The 17,527-nt window shown below is 49.1% G+C and overlaps 1 protein-coding gene across 5 annotated transcripts; it reads right to left on the minus strand.

The window, feature by feature from the left end:
- Positions 1-2,225: 2,225 nt before the first annotated feature.
- Kcna2 (potassium voltage-gated channel subfamily A member 2) lies at positions 2,226-15,563 on the minus strand. Of its 5 annotated transcripts, none has more exons than XM_075981659.1 (3): positions 15,362-15,563; positions 13,574-13,827; positions 2,226-13,149 (listed from the first exon to the last, which is right to left on the minus strand). In XM_075981659.1, exon 3 carries the CDS (start codon positions 12,980-12,982, stop codon positions 11,483-11,485), a length of 1,500 nt encoding a protein of 499 aa, XP_075837774.1. In that variant the 5' UTR covers positions 12,983-13,149; positions 13,574-13,827; positions 15,362-15,563; the 3' UTR covers positions 2,226-11,482. The 5 variants fall into 5 exon arrangements, with proteins under 5 accessions (XP_075837774.1, XP_075837771.1, XP_075837773.1 ...); XM_075981656.1 differs by having other exon boundaries at positions 13,574-13,907; XM_075981658.1 differs by lacking the exon at positions 15,362-15,563 and adding an exon at positions 15,060-15,263 and having other exon boundaries at positions 13,574-13,907.
- Positions 15,564-17,527: the final 1,964 nt, after the last annotated feature.

A 17,527-nucleotide genomic window follows, 5' to 3' on the forward strand; every position in this document is an offset into this window, starting at 1 on the left:
GTGTCTTCCTTCATCATTCCCCATTTTATTTTTTGATCAAGGTCTTTCTCTGAACCTGGAGCTCATCCATTTGGCTAGACTATCTAGCCAATGAACTCTAGGCATCTACCAGCCCCTGTCTCCCCACCCCTGGGATTACATTTGTGCACGCCTCATTGTCCAGTTTTTACATGTGTGCCGGGTGTTCAAGTCTGCAGCAGGCACTTTACCCACTGAAGCATCTCCCCAGCTCCAAATCCTTCAATTTACGTCCAATAGCGCTCAGTATCCTGCCCTGTGTGGGTTTTTTCATCTTGGAATTTCGGGAGAAGATATATTCATATATTTTTAATTGACATTTTATGATTTACCAGGTGCTCATTTAATCTTCACAAGACTGGGAAGGCTCCTTTTGTAGATGTGTAAACTGAGGCTCAGAGAGGATATATAAGCATGTCCCAGTGTCGCAGAGCTTCTGAGGGACGATCAGAGACTAAAACCTCAGCCTTTTGCCCTGCTCTCGTTCACGAGGGTAGGAGGGACCATTTTGTTTCTCACTTGGGCCCGTGTAGTGTTGCTTCTCCCTGCTTAGACCTGGCCCTGAACTACATGGGATCTCTCCCTGGTATTCCACCCCATCACCATCCATGACCCATTGAACTGGGGGTTACTGGTGGACTCAGTCCAGAGCTCCAGGCTTCTGTGGTGGAGAGAGAACAGGGCAGGAGCTCCAGGCCAGGCAGAGATGGTCCAATTGCCTGGGGAGGCCTACCTGGGGTTATCTGAGCATCCTTTCCATCTCCAAGTAGAAAGACTACTTGGGGACCTTGCTGTTTCAGTTCTCACCCATAGAAACTTTCTTTTTCTTCCTTCCCCATTTGTTTCCTCTAACAAGCCCCAAGCAGTAAGAGACTGGCAAACGTCTCCATAGCTGCTACCCTTCAGCCCCTTGGAGTCAGGAATTCCATATCTAGTAGAGTAGACTAACAAGAGGGCTAGCCTGGGAACCTGACTCCTTTTCTCTCTTCTTTGAGGAAAGGAGACTTATCCTGTTGGTCAGCACGGTCTGCTCTGCAGAGGTCTACAGATCTTGCAAGTCTCTGATGCCACAAAAAATACTCACTGGTGGGGTCAGCAGCAAATTAATGCACTTTCCCCCCATCTTCTTCCTTGTGACCTCAGTGTCTGCTGCCCAGAAACACACCTTTCTGCAGGTGAGATCAGGATGCGAGTTGGGGACAGACTAGAGGGAGGCTTGGCCTGTTTCCTGGGGACAGAGCATGGCAGGCTGTCGGGAGGAGAAACTGAGGTCTGGAATGGGATACCTGGGCAGAATGAAGGATGGGTGCTGGGTGAAATAGGTTGCACTTGCTGGTGGCTAAGGACAAGGGCCTTGCTGAGGTCATACTCTATACTATGGCAGCTTCTGATCCACTGGAAAGCTGGGAAGTCCAGTTCTGGATGCACTTAGCCCTGAAAGGCAAGAAGACACATGTGTCTCAGCAATATGTGCCAGAATTTTCTCCAAGAGATACCTCGTAGAGCTAGAGAACCAGGTTGCCTCAGTCCTTTTAAATTTTGTTTTTGGGACAGGGTGTTATGTGCTCTAGGCTATCCTCAAACTCAGTATGTACCTAAAGATGGACTTGGGTTTCTGATCCTTCTGCCTCCGCCTTCAGACTGCTGAGATGAGATTATAGGCATGGACCTCCATGCTCGGTTTATGCAGTGCTGAGAATTGAACGCGGGGGTTGTGTAAGCGGTAGGCAAGTGCTCTATCAACTGAGCTACATTGCCATATATATTTGTTGAGAGCCAAGGAGGCAGTACCATTTGAGAGCTGAGAATCTAGTTGGTCCAGACTGCATGGCACCTGCAGTAATAAGAAGCAAGTTTGGGTCTGAAGACAAAGGTGAACGAAGGAGTTAAATGAACCTAGGCTGCACTGGGACTCTGTACTGGAGTCCCCTTTTCCGTACATTCTCCAGTTATGTAGAAGATGCTGATGTAATGGCAGAGATCCCAAACCCATTTCTGCTTTCCCCATGTCCCACAGTGTCTGCATGGGACTCGCAGGCAACGGCAAATGGGCATATAGCCAAGGTGGTCCCTGATGCATCACCAGGACTGATGGGCAGTCCTGGGCTGATGAGCCTTCACAGCTTCAGACAAGGGAGAGTAAAGCAGGCATATCTTTATCTTGTAAAGACAACAATCCAAACAGGAACGAGGGCAGAAAGCATTGGTGTCTGTCAAAAATTTTATTTTTGTCATTTCACACAGAATGATGTTAAAATAAATCCTCAGTAATATATATTTATATACTTATTTACTTGTGTCAATATTTACAAAAGACTGTGGAGCTCTATGAAGTCTATGTACACCCACGATAAGGTGAACAGGCAATGTTCATTGAGGCACATATGTACACGTATATGTATAATCTATGTACACACATCAGACCCTACTGACACAGGAACTCTCAGCTGCACAAGTCCTGGGTGGGGGCAGTGTTGGTGGGGCTGAAAGCTTCCAGACCATGTCAGCAAGACAGCTAACATCTATACATCCTGTGCAATGCAGTTACAGCTGGTGTCTAAATTTTCATGAAGCAAACAAATAGTTAAATGACTTCCAACTCCCATGAGTCCTCCTCACAAGTCCTGCTCCGCCTTCAGCTCTCATTGGTTCTCGGTCTCTTATCACCATGGAGACCCAAGTTCCCTTTCAGCATCATCCTTAGGAAGCTTTGCCATCAGCCTTGGAGTTCCTTTTCCTATTGATCTCAGAGAGGCTTATTTATCTTCCTCTCCTCTTTGAGTTTTCGGTAATTTTTTTTTAAGAGACAGGACATGGGAGGGCAGCTGCAGAGTCATGCATGAGCAGCAAAGAAGCCAGTGGACACCCTAACTAGACTGTGCTGCATGAGCCTATTTCCACACTGTGTGTATAAATATACACACAGATATTTATACACACACGTATATAATATATATAATATATTATATATAGATATGGTCTCCAGAGGCAGCCTATATAATAAGCCCATAAGCACGCAACAACCCCCACTTAAGAGCTTTACAGCTCTGTCTGTAATGGAAACAAGAGAATCCTCCTTGCTGGCACCATTAACCCTGGCTGTTCCAAGATCACCCTCAGTGGGAGAGAGGGGTTGGTGGACGCAGAAACCCAGGAAGAGGCCAATTTGGCTGGGGCATTGTTTGCTCCGCAGGGCTGGAGCTCAATCCTGGGACTTTCCAGCTTCCTGGAGCCCTTCAAATGAAGGAACCATCCAAGCACGACAACAAAAAGAAACTGGGTCGCTGGCTCCCACGTGAAGGCAGAACTGGGACAGGCACGGAGCATGTTCAAACTCTCAGGAGCTGAGACTCACCCTTGCCAAAGACACCCGGGCCTCGCTTCTCGCTTCTCTGTTCCAGCGAATAGCTGTGAACTCGTGTGCTCCCTTCTAGCCTCGCCTGGCAGGCCAAAGAGTCTGCCCTTGGCTTCGTAAGTTCAGAAGCCAGTCACGCTAGCGGCAAATATGGAAACTGTCTGCCAGCAAAGCATGCTCCTGAACAGGCTCTTCCCTAAGCTCCTCCTTTGCTTTCTCTGCAGTTCCGAGTGTTTACGCAGTCAGACAAACAAGGCAGCGGTGTCTAGGGAGCCGTTTTCAAGGAGAAGCAGGGCTTAGAGGCCTCTCACAAGGACCCAGAGACACAGCGTGGCGTCCTCTGGGTAGCTACCTAAGGTCCCATCACCCAGCCGTTTCTCTACTCCCCTTCATTATGGAGCTACTGCAGCAGCTGTTCACAGTATTATGTAATCACACCTGCACTATGCATCCGTCAGTAGAATGATGCAAGGACTTCTCAGCTGCACACTCATCTGGAGCATGTCCGACTATTTTAGGAGTGTAGAAGAGCACAGGAAGTTAGATGACTTTCCATGCCGAGGCTCACGCCGGATGAGAGGGGACCATTTAGACAGGCCAACGGCGGCACTCACCAGCTGGTCATGCTAAGTCGAGGCTAAAGGCTTCTACTCCTGGATGGTGGCTCACTTGACCAGATTGCCGAGCTTCTGGGAAGGCGGGCAGATGACAGCCACCCCTGTATCACCTTCAGATACTAGCGAGGAATCCCTTCCACCCACTTCCAAGTAGAGTGCACACAGTTTAATGCAGAGATTAGGCTGAGAAAAGTGTTTCCCTGGGAGTTTTAACATTGCCAGACAGGATAGCAAGGAGGGCATGTTTAGGCTTCTATCCAGAAGTTTCTTGAATGGTGTATACAACTCATCCCCCAAGAAGACAAGTGGGTCTTAATTGCTCTAGGCCTGGCCCTCTGTTTACACTAAGCGGACTCACCTGCCTACTGGGTTCATTTCACCAATGACCACAATGCCCACATTTTTCATTCTTCACTGAGGTTGTGTCAGAACTCAAGAAATTCAAGCCTAGGACTCTAACACCGATGAAGAAAAAACTAGAGATCAGCCCTGTGCCAAGTCTCAGAATATTCCACTCCCCTAGAGCTACAAAGCTGGACATAACTTTTCTGGTCTTGAGGGATGAGGTTACAGCCAAACAAGGCAGGCAGAATAAAGGAAAAGAAAGCACCTGCTCCGGGGAGCATACTTCCCTTTGATCCTTGAGTCAGGCAGCCACCTGGTAGGGAAGGGAAAGAGGCAACCCTGAGCCTGTCCTTTTGTTTGAAGAAATGCCTTCTAGATAGTTTCTTAAGCAGTAAAAGCACAGAGCTGGAGAGGTGGAAAGAATGTAAAAAAGGTCACGTTGAAATTCAAGTAAACGCAGCTTATTCCTTAGAATGCCAAATTTATTCCACACTAGTGAAACTGAGATTGGTCAACCTATATTTGTGTGATTTTTCTGAAATAATGGCATACATATATACATACACTATACATATATACACACAGGTATATGTATATATGGGAAACCTCGAATAACTCAGGACCAATTAACTAAAATCCTTATTGACAGGAATTATGTTGTCTTTCTATACTTTGAGTAGGAAGAGGCAAACAGAGCATCAACTGATAAGCTATGATGTGCCCACATCTATTTTGCAGCCAGCATTGTTTAGCCTGTCTCTTTGGTCTGCTTCACCTCCGTTTCCATACACCAAGCGCTGAGGTTTAGAAGGTTGACGCCGAGCCATGCAAGGTCTTCTGTCTTCTCAAAACGCTCTACTTAACTAAGGCAAGAGTTTATCCTAACCTATTTCGGAAATACCACTTTCCAATAACAAAAGCTGAACCACACATTTTCCCATCTCCCCTCCAATAACCAGATTGCAAAGCATTCAGGACACTCTCCTCCCTGAGATTTCCCAAGGTCAGGCTATACAAGGATGTGCGGAGCAAAGTAAACTGAGAAGGAATGGAATGGGCTCCCGGGGTCGCCAGCCTTCCCTGATTCCAGTCTGAATGGTAATAGCTCACCTCACAGATGTCTCAAGAAAGGGATCCCTTTCAAAGCCCTGGGTGATGTGTGGAATATTTGTACAGTTGCACCCTTTAGCGGCAAGTAGGGTTTATTTCACGAATGCTGTTCCCTGACCACCCACACCTCTGTGCCTGTCCACCTCTCTACAAAGCAATAAGACTTACTTTGCTCTGAAGTGCTGATAAAGTCTATATGGTTGAGCAAGTCAGTCTATTGTGAAGGAGAGTCAGAGGGCAATCCCCAAATCTGCCCAAGTAACTGATCCCAGGCGTACACCTCAGGGCTACATTCCCTCATATTCATCTCCCTGGAGAGTGCTGCAAAAGAATCAAGTAATGGCTTTTACTGCATGAAAAGGATCTTCTATAATGGCTCAGGATGCTGTATTCTCATCTATCAGTAAGCGTTCTCCTATAGGCTTCCATTATACCTGACAGACGGACACAAAGTCAACAAGATGAGCTGGCATGAGGTCACTCAAATGCAAGGGTTCCAGTGCCTAGATGTCTCTAGGGCGCTGTGAAAGAACAGGTAGGAAGGAGATGCAGCGGAAGAGGGGCACAGAGACACATACTGAGAGAGATGTGCACAAAAAAGAGCCCGAAAGACTACAAAAGAAGGCCTTCTCAAGGGCCTTCCTTGGGGGAACACTGCATCTCTGTGTACTTGTTCATTCCGGAAGGAGGTCAGACCTCAGCAAACAGGAATCAATCATGGGATCAAATGGGAAGAAGAACTACAGAAACTGGGAACAAATGTCCAGAGGTCAAGGGCATTACCTGGTGGTCTATGTACTATCTATCACTTTTCAGTCCTGAGAGCAAGATTTTGAAAGAGCTATTGCTAAAGAAAACAGTCACTATTGCTTTTATTGCACATTTCCTCTTTAAAAACATTAGACACAAACTATGAGGGATGGAGCTGAGTTCCAGGGGGAAGGGGGACAGAAAGAGAGGCAAAGTGGACTAGGTTAGTTGAGGTGCTTGTAAGGGATTTCCTTACCCCTCCTGTCCTTCCCTGCTTTCTGCTCCATGGAGGTTGGGGGGTCTCAACAAGGACCAAGTCTGAGGGTACAGATGACAGTCACAATAACTATGAAGACAGCTTCCAGCACGTATCTCCTGCTGGTTGACTCGAGTGGCTAGTGATGTTGGTGAACTAAGGTCATGAATTTGAACCTGAACAATGGAAACTTTATCAAGGCAAAAGGGACTTCGATTGTGTAACCAGACATAGTAGCCTAGACATCAGACCCCTTTCAGGCCAGGTAGCCATCCCATCCGCCACACTCAGATTGTTACGGCAGGGGAAGAGGGGTCCACAGGAGAGCTCTGGGGTCCTCCTCCTTCCCAGGTTAGCAGGTCAGAGCACTGTGCACTCTTTATGACCTTCACATGCCCTTTGCATTTCCTCTAGCTTTCTCTGGGGAAGATCAGTTTCCACCTCCTTTCCATGGCTGTAACTGGCACTGAGTTACCAGGCACAGGATCCTTAGAAGAGCCAGCTTTTCCCACCAAGACTTGACATTCATACCCCACTGAAGTTCCAGAAAGGCACAGAGCCTTAACTAAATTAAAGTTGAGTTCCTGAATTAAATTTATGTAACCAATGAAAACTTGGTTTTTGATAAACTTACTTAGAAAGTCAACTGCTCAGTTATTTTCTCTTTCCTGACAATTTCTCTGCCTTTCCTCGACTCCTTCCTTCCCAACTTCCCAGAAACCCCAACTTTTAAAATGTCCGAGGCCACAGAGCATCTCACAAAGTTAGGGTGGAAATTGGTATCTCGCTTTGGAAACACAAGTCCCAGTGCACAAGTTTTGGATCACATGACCATTCTCGGCTCTTGTTGTCTCCTCTCTGGAACCTTGAAGAGAGTGCTCAGAAACCTGGAACTGTAGAAGTAGAGCCATGAAACTTGATCCAAGGCTACATAAAACCTTTGCCAAAAGGCACTCAGGCCCTACCTGGTCCTACGAGCAGGAAGAAGCAGTCCCTGGGGCTCTATATGGTGGGTAATCTTACAAAGTGTTTAAATCTAGTGTTAGAATAGAGGATAAAAATCAGGTCCTCTAAAGATTGCTAACGCTCTTTTAGCCATAGGTTAGCGTCCTTTGTCACATTTTACTTCAGCTAAACTGGTCTGCACTTTTGTCAAGGCACCACAATTGAATGGGCTTCCCTGGGAGCCCTGGTGGGGAAGCATGCCTAGACTGAACACTCAGAGATGGTGATCAAGAGTTGACTTATTGGATTTGTGCCCAAGGGTGAGTGAAATGCCACGAGCAAGAAAAGGTGTCTTATTTTAGGAGCTAAGTCCATATAGAGAATCAAGTTTCTGACGTGGCTCCAGACAAAGAGGTACTTTGGAAGGCTGGGTAATAAGATCTTTTGGCTCAAAGAATGTTGGGGTATTTCAACCTGGCTTAGGGTCCAGAACCCTATAGTTTCTTGAGCCTTCACTGCTTCAAGAGAACAGGGATAAACCTGGAGATTGTGGATACTTGGAGGGGAGACTGAGTCATCTGTGTGGATTTTCTCTGAAAGAAAAGGTACATCATGGAAGCCCATATTAGGTTGCTAGTTCTTGCAGGTCATTTCACACACCCTGCACTCTGAGTGCTGTTTGAAAGAAGGTGAATGGTAGCAAACCCAGGAGATTTCAGTGCTTGATGTAGTGGCCCATCTTTCTGCTTGAAACCTCAGGAGTCCTGTCTCAAGAATGAGGCTGGATGTCAAAGAAGAGGCTCCTTGGAGAATGTTGAGGGTTATTGATATAGTCAAGGAAAAGCAATTAAATCTGATCCCTTGCTTTTGTCCATCAAATTTTAGATGTGGAAGTGTATACATGGTTAGTGATTCAATGTCTAAATTTTATGTGTATTGTTGGGCATGTTGACTGCTTTTTTGTGTGTATCTAGTATAAATATAACTCTGTGCACTGTGTATACATGCTGAGCTCGTATACAGAAACAATGACAAAGCATCATTTATGCATTTTGATGTATATCCATTGTCCCCCAGTTGGATTTGTATATTTTGCATATGAGTTGTATGCTGTGTGTTTGCACACAGGCTAAATATATCTCTTGCAGATATTCTGTGTTGGTATGCACATTCTATGTTTGGGCGACGTGTTTGTTTTGTATATCTTTTATTTGTATACTGTTTATATTATTTTGGCCTATGGGTAATTTGCGTATATGTTGCATATTTTATATTTTTGTGTGACAATGACGTATCGTTTATTTTATGATGCATGTGTGTACACATTTTATGGTTCCCAGGCCAAGGATTTTGTGAATAGGTAACTTCCTCCTACCTAGACTTCTGTATGGGTTGCTTTAACTTTCTATCCTCCAGTATGTCCCTCCCACCCCACGTTATGAAGTTCAGCACCACCTCCCACTAAGGAGAAGAAGAGAAGCACAGAGGCTTTGTGTCTGGCATGGGATACTCTGGGGATGTGGGTGACCAGGAACTAAAGAGCACCCTGGACTAGCACCCTGGGCTGGCGCCCCCCCTCCCCTAAGACAACTGTAGGTACCAACTAGCGAACAGTGGTGCCTGGGCTGGAATCGATACTGAACAGTCTGATTGTGATGTGTTTGGGGAATTTAAGCCACTGTGTCAAAAGGCAAAGAAACCTAGCATGGAGAGGCACAAGCCGTCCCCCACTTCCTAAGGCCAATACATTCTCTACATTGAGACTCTACCATGTTCATTTATTCTTTACCTGTTCTTGGGGTGGGGGTAATTCCTTTATAATTATTATTTAATTGATATTTCACATACCAATCTCAGCTCCTACTTTCTCCCTTCCTCCTGCTCCCTTCACCTTCCCCCTTCACCCCCATCCATTCCTCAGAGAGGGTAAGGCTTCCCACGGGGAGTCAACAAAGTCTAGCACTTCTCTTTGAGGCAGGACAACTCTTATTTTTTAAAGGACAGCTCTTATTACCAGTGTGCTAGGAAGAGAGTTTGAGTTTAGTGATGAAAATGATGCTTTGGGCTGTGCAGGGAATCCATCCCTTGATTCCAGAATTTGGAAATTTCCACCAATAGGAGGCTTCCTTTAAGTCTAGCTCAGCAGAATCTGGTCCCAAGGAGTTTTACTCCTTGGTTTCAAAGCAGAGGATCCATCCTAGGGACAGGTTCATGAAAGTGATGGATGCAGAGACAAATGAGAGAGCATCAAATGGGGGAGAGGATAATAATGGAAATGATTAATGGGATGAATTATAGAGAGGAGGCCTGGGGTGGGCCTGACCCAGGATAGCTGGAGGTGTGAGGGCTATAGGACCCTTGTGCACTGCACTCAGAAAGACAAGCTTCAGCCATGGGAAACTGAAGCTGCAGCACACGGAGGGCAGAAAGACAATTCTAATGTCTAGGAATCCATGAACACTGGAGTGTGTCTGAGGCAATGACAGCAAACCCAGGTTCAGTGGGTTTTAACGTACCCATTGGGCTTCTTATACAACCAACCCACCAAGCAATGGATTTGCTCCTGAATCTGCACTCCAGAGAATGAATATATATATATGTGCGTATGTGTGTGTGTATAATGTACATATACACACACTTGTGTATGTATATATATATATTCTAGTGCACATAGTCAAACACATGCATAAATTGCCCTGTGTCAAAATATTGCATAAGCTTATACAATGTTCAAATGCAATTTTTCTATAGCTTACTAGAGGAACACATGGGAGAGAAAGATAGATAGCTGATATATATTTATGTACATTGAACCCACAGATCTGCCTGTCCTCAGGATCAGTGTCCTGGTAACCTTTGTAGTCATACCCACGACTGGATTAATTCCTACTGTTCAGTCACGTGAGTGTTTAGACTCTGACTTTTCTGTTCATTCACCTAGTGTGGCAGAGTCTTTGCTCCCATTGAAAGAACAGAGATGGGTGGGCTGGGGGGGCCAGCCAGAAGTTTTGGTTCCCCATTCCAAGTAGTCTGTTTGCTTTTCCCTGATGGAGGGCTTTTGCCTTCTGATGGGGAAAAAAAAAAGCCTAGTTCAATACCATCGCAAGGCTATTAATACTCTACGTATGAATACTGTATAGGCTACTAGGAAGATAGGTTATCTTCTGTGTTTTAAATATTGAGATTCATGCAGTGAACACCCATGCAGCTCTATTGCATGACTGGTACACTCCACTGCACTGTAGTGGAGCAGGGCCACACCATCGGGGAAGCAGATGCCTGCAAACTGCAGAGTAAGAGAAGAAATCGAACATGTTCTGTGACCCTGAAGCTTGCGAGAACCGTATCTGAAGCTGAGAAGTCCCTGAATTCGGTAGCTTCTCCCCATAGGCCTAAGGGAACAAATGTAAAACTTGACAACTCATATTTGGTCATATTAACTGTCCCTCCCCCACCCCCTGGGCTTCCCCCACGCCAACACTGCAGAGAAAAAAAGCAGAATGCTGCATCTCCATTACGAAACATAAGCCTCCGGAGCATCAAGTTGGCAACTGCAATCTACAAACCCCAGCCTGTGACACAGAAAGAAATTCCAACACACAGGACTGTGTGTTCTTTTCAAGGCAAAAATGGGAATGACCTTTGGAGCAGTCAGCAGAACTTTCAAACTAAGCCATGGTAGCGCTCCTCTGTGCAGGGGTGGGTGGGCTGAAGTGGGGTGGTAGGGTGTGGCAGGGAGAAGGCACCTGCCAGGTGTGTTTGCCTTTAGTTAGGGTGTTAGGATTGGCGTTGATCTGATGGACTGTGTGTGGGCTATGAGGTGGCGGCACTGTGCCCATGAGATGCTGGCTCCATAGGTGACTCCCATCTTTGGAAACCTGTACGTCAGTGATGAAGATCTCATAAAAGCCATTGATAAATATTCTGTGTTCTAAATCAAAAATCAAAAGGTCAAAAGTCACTTGCACGACTATTGCTTTCCATGCAGAACCAGATGCACACTGTAGGACACTGACTACAATGCAGGCTATTATGCAACATCTGCATTAGTCCTGTGGAGCTGTGAGTACATTATAATAGGCTTCATCAGACATCAGTTAACATTTTGGTAATATTCACATAGTTTGTGTTAGCCAATGTGCAGTTGGCTGTTTTTAAGTTCTCCTCTCTAAAGTCCTCATTGCTGTTGTTCACGCCCTCCTGTATCTCCATGTAATCTGACTTACTTATGGTAGAGGCACTTCTACTTTTCTTTAGGTCAGGGGAGGACGGGATCTTTGGACAGCTTGTCACTTGCAAGTACTGGGCCTGCTCCTCTCCCTCTGTCTCCCGGTGGTAGAAGTAGTTGAAGTTAGACACTATGACAGGGACTGGTAAGGCAATGGTTAACACACCTGCAATTGCACACAGGGAACCCACTATCTTTCCCCCAATGGTAGTTGGAACCATGTCTCCATAGCCTACAGTTGTCATGGAGACGACTGCCCACCAGAAAGCATCCGGGATGCTGGGAAATTGGGACTCTCGCTCATCAGCTTCTGCAAAATAGACAGCACTAGAGAAGAGGATGACCCCAATGAAGAGGAAGAAGATCAGAAGGCCCAGTTCCCTCATGCTGGCTTTGAGGGTTTGACCTAGAATCTGCAGACCTTTGGAGTGTCTGGACAACTTGAAAATCCTAAAGACTCTTACCAACCGGATGACACGGAGAATGGCCAGTGACATGGCCTGTTGGCCTTGCTGGGCGTCCTCCGGCTTCTCGGCTAACTCTGTCCCCAGGGTGATAAAGTAAGGTATGATAGCCACAATGTCAATGATGTTCATGATGTTGGTGAAGAAGCCAGCTTTGCTGGGGCAGGCAAAGAATCTCACCAGAAACTCAAAGGAGAACCAGATGATGCAGAGAGTCTCGACGATGAAGAAAGGGTCGGTGAAGGAGGTGGACTGCTGGTACCCGATGGTGCTGTTGGAGTAGGTGTGGAAGGTCACTCCACTGCCATGCATGTCCTCGTTCTCATCCCGGAAGATGGGCAAGGTTTCCAGACAGAAGCTGACGATGGAGATCAGAATGACCATGACGGATACGATGGCTATAATCCTGGCAGGCCCCGAACTCTCAGGATATTCAAAGAGAAGCCACACCTGTCTCTGAAACTCATTTTCGGGCAGAGGACGTTCTTCTTCCTTGATGTAGCCTTCATCCTCCCGAAACATCTCCATCGCTTCTTCTCCTAGCTCATAAAACCGGATTTCTTCAGAGAAGATATCTAAGGGCACATTCACAGGTCGCCTCAACCTACCCCCAGACTGGTAGTAGTACAAGATGGCATCAAAGCTAGGGCGGTTGCGATCAAAAAAGTACTCATTTCGGAGGGGGTCGAAGTACCTCATCCGCTTCTTGGGGTCCCCTAAGAGGGTCTCTGGAAACTGGGCTAAGGTCTTTAGCTGAGTCTCAAACCTCAGGCCTGAGATGTTGATCACCACCCTCTCACAGCATTCGTGATCTGCCTCTGGGTCATAGGTGTCCTGCGGGTGCCCAGGGAGGGCAGCAGCCTCATCCACAGGGTCTCCGGTAGCCACTGTCATAGTTGGGACTGAGGAGAGTGCTTTACTCTATGCCGTCTGTCCGGCTGCTTGCAGCAGGGGGCTCAGGGTGCTGGTAACTGGGCCCGAGGGAACACAGAAGCATCAGGCTGTGCTCCTGCAGGAGAGCCCCAGAGCCCTCTGAGAGCTGGAGACACAGCCTCGCTTGGCTGAAAGACAGAGGCAGGTAAGGGCATGAGACCGCCAGTCATTGGCAACCTGACATGAGCTGCATTTGATGCCCCCATCTCTCGGCCAAGAGTTCAGGAACACTAGCATACCATCAGCCCCGCCACTGACACTACTTTCGCCATGTAACTTGTCCTAGGGATCAGTAGGGTTCAGGGAACAATCTTTCAATTATAGAATGGCATGCACTGGGGGCAGGTGACAGAGACATGCTCCTTTGTACCACCCAGCATCCTGGGACACAGCTCCATAGAGAGAAGGGAGCCTTCTGCCAGGCACTATGCTAATGTTTTGCCAACACCTGCACCACAGGAGGTACTCATGGTAGGGTGTTTGGGGCCTGGGTCTTCGTCCCTGATACCATCCCCAATACCTCTATAAGCTGTTATTAACGGATTGGTTTACCTGGCCAGGCAGGAGCCTGCAGTTCCTTGAATGGCAGATCAGATGCTACAGGAATCCTAGATACACAGATAGGCGGCTCAGCTCCCTGTCACATCTTCTCACTTGAGCTGGGAATAATGGTGAGTCACCCTGAGCAGGAGGGCAGGTTCCAGGTCCCGGAGGTGTGCTCTAGGGCTGGATAGGGCTGGAGGGACAGATGGATGCCTGGCCAGGGACATTCAGGACTTGAGAAGAGTAAAGCCTGGGTCTGAAGCCTTTGGAAGGAAGGAGGTAAGACACACAGCTCAGCAAAAGCCAGAGTCCTCCTGGTTGTCCTCAGGAGGTGTGATGTTGCCTGGAAAACACAGCAGCAAGGTGGAAACCAGGGATTTCTGGCACCTGAAACCAAGACTTAGAAGCACTCTGGCAGATACCCTCTCTGCGAGTGGCAAACCCCCATGCCTGCTTTCCATGGTGCCAGAGACCGAGAGAACTACCCTGTACCCTCCTAGCCTCTCCAGGGTAAGCCTTTCTTCTCATCAGCTTGAAGTACTTTCTCCCCTTAGTTCTCTGCTGCCACCAGGAGCGACACAGCTTTCTCCACCCTGGTGTTAGAACACCTATCTCCCAGGAGAAGGGTTTTCCTCTTTGACCTTAGCTACGCCGACCTGGTGAAGAAGCAATCCTTCCTCCCCCAGCGCACACTCCTTCCCAGCTTGAGATAGACTGCCCCCCCCCCCCCCCCCCCGCACACAGCCAGCTAGCCTCTGTTAGAATGCTGGATAGCCGGGGTCGCTGAACTTACTCTCCCTCCGGGATCCCTAGGCCTCAGGCCTTGCTTTGGGTTGGGTGGCATTTGAGCTGGGCAGGCACTCGACCACTGATTTCTTCCCAAGAGAAAATCCCTCACATCTCGGCAGGGAAGCACAGAACAAACGCTCAAGCTGCCAGGCTGCGAGGCGGATTGGCTTCTCGGAGAGGGGGAGCCTAGAGGAAGCTGGCTTCCGGGCTGGTCCCCCGCCGACCCAATCCCGCTTGCCCCAGTACCGGGAGGGGTCTGGGACCTCTCCCATCGCCCAGGGCTCCGGCCGGGATTCCGCCGGGCGCGCTCCCGCCGGAATCCGCGCGGCTGACCGGAGCCTGCAGCCGTCGGCAGGCTTGAGCGTGCCACCTTAACCCCTTCCTGCGCAGTGCAGTGGGCTCCCGCTGCGGGCCCGAGGACAGCCTAGCTGGTGCCTGCGAGGTCTAACTAAAGGACCACCGAGGCACGTCTACACCCAAAAATACACAGGAGCCTGAACTCTGACAGTGCAGAGCAGGCTTCTCCAGGCAGCTGCCCCAGATCTAGCTTCCTCTCAGGCAAGGGGGACTCCGCGGCAGCCCACCACCCCGGCCAAGTGGAAAAACAGCGACTGCAGAGAAGCCTATTTTACTCCGTTGCCAAGAGGCAAATGCAACCGGGAGGACCCAAGTGATTCGGGTCCTATCCTACCCACCCACTATTTACCAGACATGGCTATGCAGTCAGCTGCACTTCCCATCACCAGCCACCTCCAATCTGCGCCCTCCGCCCTAAGTCACGCACAGACCACAGGGTCCCCGAGTCCATTCCATGCACTCTTCAGAAGGAGAAAAGTCCCCTCTCCCCACCCGCCGTGACCGGCGCGGGTCCATAGCCCTCCAGGTCGACAGCAGGGGTCGGCACCAGCTCGCCCGCCCAGACTACCGGGGTGCCCTGCAGCCCCTCTAGGGCGCTGCAGCCGGGCAAGGATGGCAGCACGCGCAACCGAACGCCGGACACTGATTTACCCTTGCAGATGGGTATCCGAGCCTCCATGTTCCTGGGTGACAGCCAGTGCCGGCAGAATCCGAGCAGCGGGCGGTGACGGTGGTGGCGGCGGGGTGCGGGCGGCCAGCCGGGAGCAGACTCTGCAGTCCCGCGGGCGGCGCGTACGGAGCGCCCGGCCGCCGCCCGCAGCCGCACCGCGCCGCACCGCGCCACGCAGCGCCGCACCTGGCCCCGCAGCGAACTCGAATTAAAGGGACCGACGGGGGCCAGAGCCGGCGAGGTGTGTCGCTCGCCGGCGCCACCGAGCTGGCCATCGGGTTAGATCCCCCCCATGTCCCCGACCCCTACCACAAAGAAAACACCCCATTCTTCGGCAGAACGTAGGTTACCCACCAGAACTCCGTGCAGAGCTCAACTAGGTGCTGCCTGGGCCAGGAGAGGTGGAGAGTGCAGAAGTTAAGGAGCTCTAGAGAGGTTCTTGCCAACATAATGAAGTAGGCAAGAAGAACCGATCAATACTAACTATCCCAGGCCTGAGGTGGGATTCAGCCCCGCGGGAGATGTGTTGCTATTATTAAGATGCTGCCAGACAGGATTTGCAGACCCTAGCCCCCCCACCCCCCGCGGCTCCCCTGACCTCCTGCTTCTGCAACCCCCTCCCCCCCATCCTATAGCCTTGAGCCCCACCTAGATCTTACCCAGCACAGCTTTGGCTTCTCAGGGCAATGCAGCAGGTGAGGGCCTGGCTGCAGTGTGGTAGAAACTCACCGGCCTTCTTTGCCCCTCATCGGGTGGGGGTTGGGAGAACAGCAGGAGCAACTGAAATGAGGGGCCAGCCTCTTGCCTTTCTGATTTCTTTTCCCTAGGGCTCTGGACAGGGAAGGCTGGGGGACACACAGTTGCCCTTGGGAGGGGCCAGCTCCTTGCAAATGCCCTCTCACAGATATGACAACATTAGCTGACCCACGTTTTAATCTGAATTTGAGGATGCAGCTCACCGTATCCTGGCGTGGGTAGAGCAGGATACTCTCTGTCTCTGAAAGAATTTATGTAGCAAGTCTGTGGTTTAGTTGGAGGTGATGGTATTTTGGGAGTCCAGGTAGCCTTAGAAGTCATGCAAAAGCTTTCCAAGACTTCACTAGCTCACTTCTGCAGGCCCCTGTCTACATCGGTGCTCCTCAGAGAAACATATTGAGATTGGCTACAGAGTTCTGGTGTTCAGAGGGCTCTAGTGTGGTTAAGACTGTTCCTGGGCCCTCTCTGCTAAGACAACCCTTTCTATGAGAGTATCTGAAGTTCTGAAAGCCTGCTTCCCTGCAAGGGAAGGGTCTGAGGGATGTGGCCATTCCCCAGTGGTAGTCTGTAGGGTGGGTTTTAAGATTGGGACCCTACCGAGAGCTGCGCGGAGTGCCCTGAGAAGACTTGGGGGTAACTGATGACTGTTAAGACCGTACTAGTTTGGCTTCTGACTCCTGGAATGGTCTGTCAATGAAGGATCCAGAATCTGGCCTGGGTGTTTTACCTGTCAATCTCAGACTTTAATCTCTGACAGTGATTGGATAAGTAAATCTACTACAGAAGCGGCAACCTGTCAGTGTTAAATTGCGCATGAAGAGTTTAGCCTCCAAAAACCAGGTAGTAAACACTGCTCAGATCTCCAGCCTTCAGTTTGTTTCTTCTCTTACCTAGCCACTGGTGTGTGCTTCCTGTTCTTCCTGCTTCCCATGGTCTCAGCTATGCAGCAAAAACATTCTCCACCACTCCGCTATGGACTCCTTCTGGGAGATTTCCCCGAGGGTTTCTGTTTCTCTTATTCGTCATGCTTATGTCCACTGGAGAGTGTGCACATATTTTCACTGTTTTACTGTAGAGCAAAAGGTGTGGATAGCAGAGAAACCCTTGCGGGAGAATTAATAATAATAATCTTAATTGCTGCCTTGTGCTTACCATGTGGCCGGCGCTGTGCTAAGACCCCGGACCCACAACACTCAGTTTGCAGTCTTCTGACTTGCCGGTCAGTGCCATTCATTGGGAAGGCAATAGAGGCAGAGGGCGAGGAAAGTGACCTGTGCGAGGTCAAGATACCGTGGCTCTGGGTCTTGAATCAGATCTTTCTGGGGAATCCCGATTCCCCACAGTGTGTGCGTGTGTGCCAAGTATGTCTGAATTTCACTTCCCTTTGGGAA

This window comes from Microtus pennsylvanicus, chromosome 7 (genome assembly GCF_037038515.1).
Source record: "Microtus pennsylvanicus isolate mMicPen1 chromosome 7, mMicPen1.hap1, whole genome shotgun sequence".
Lineage (NCBI taxonomy): Eukaryota > Metazoa > Chordata > Mammalia > Rodentia > Cricetidae > Microtus > Microtus pennsylvanicus.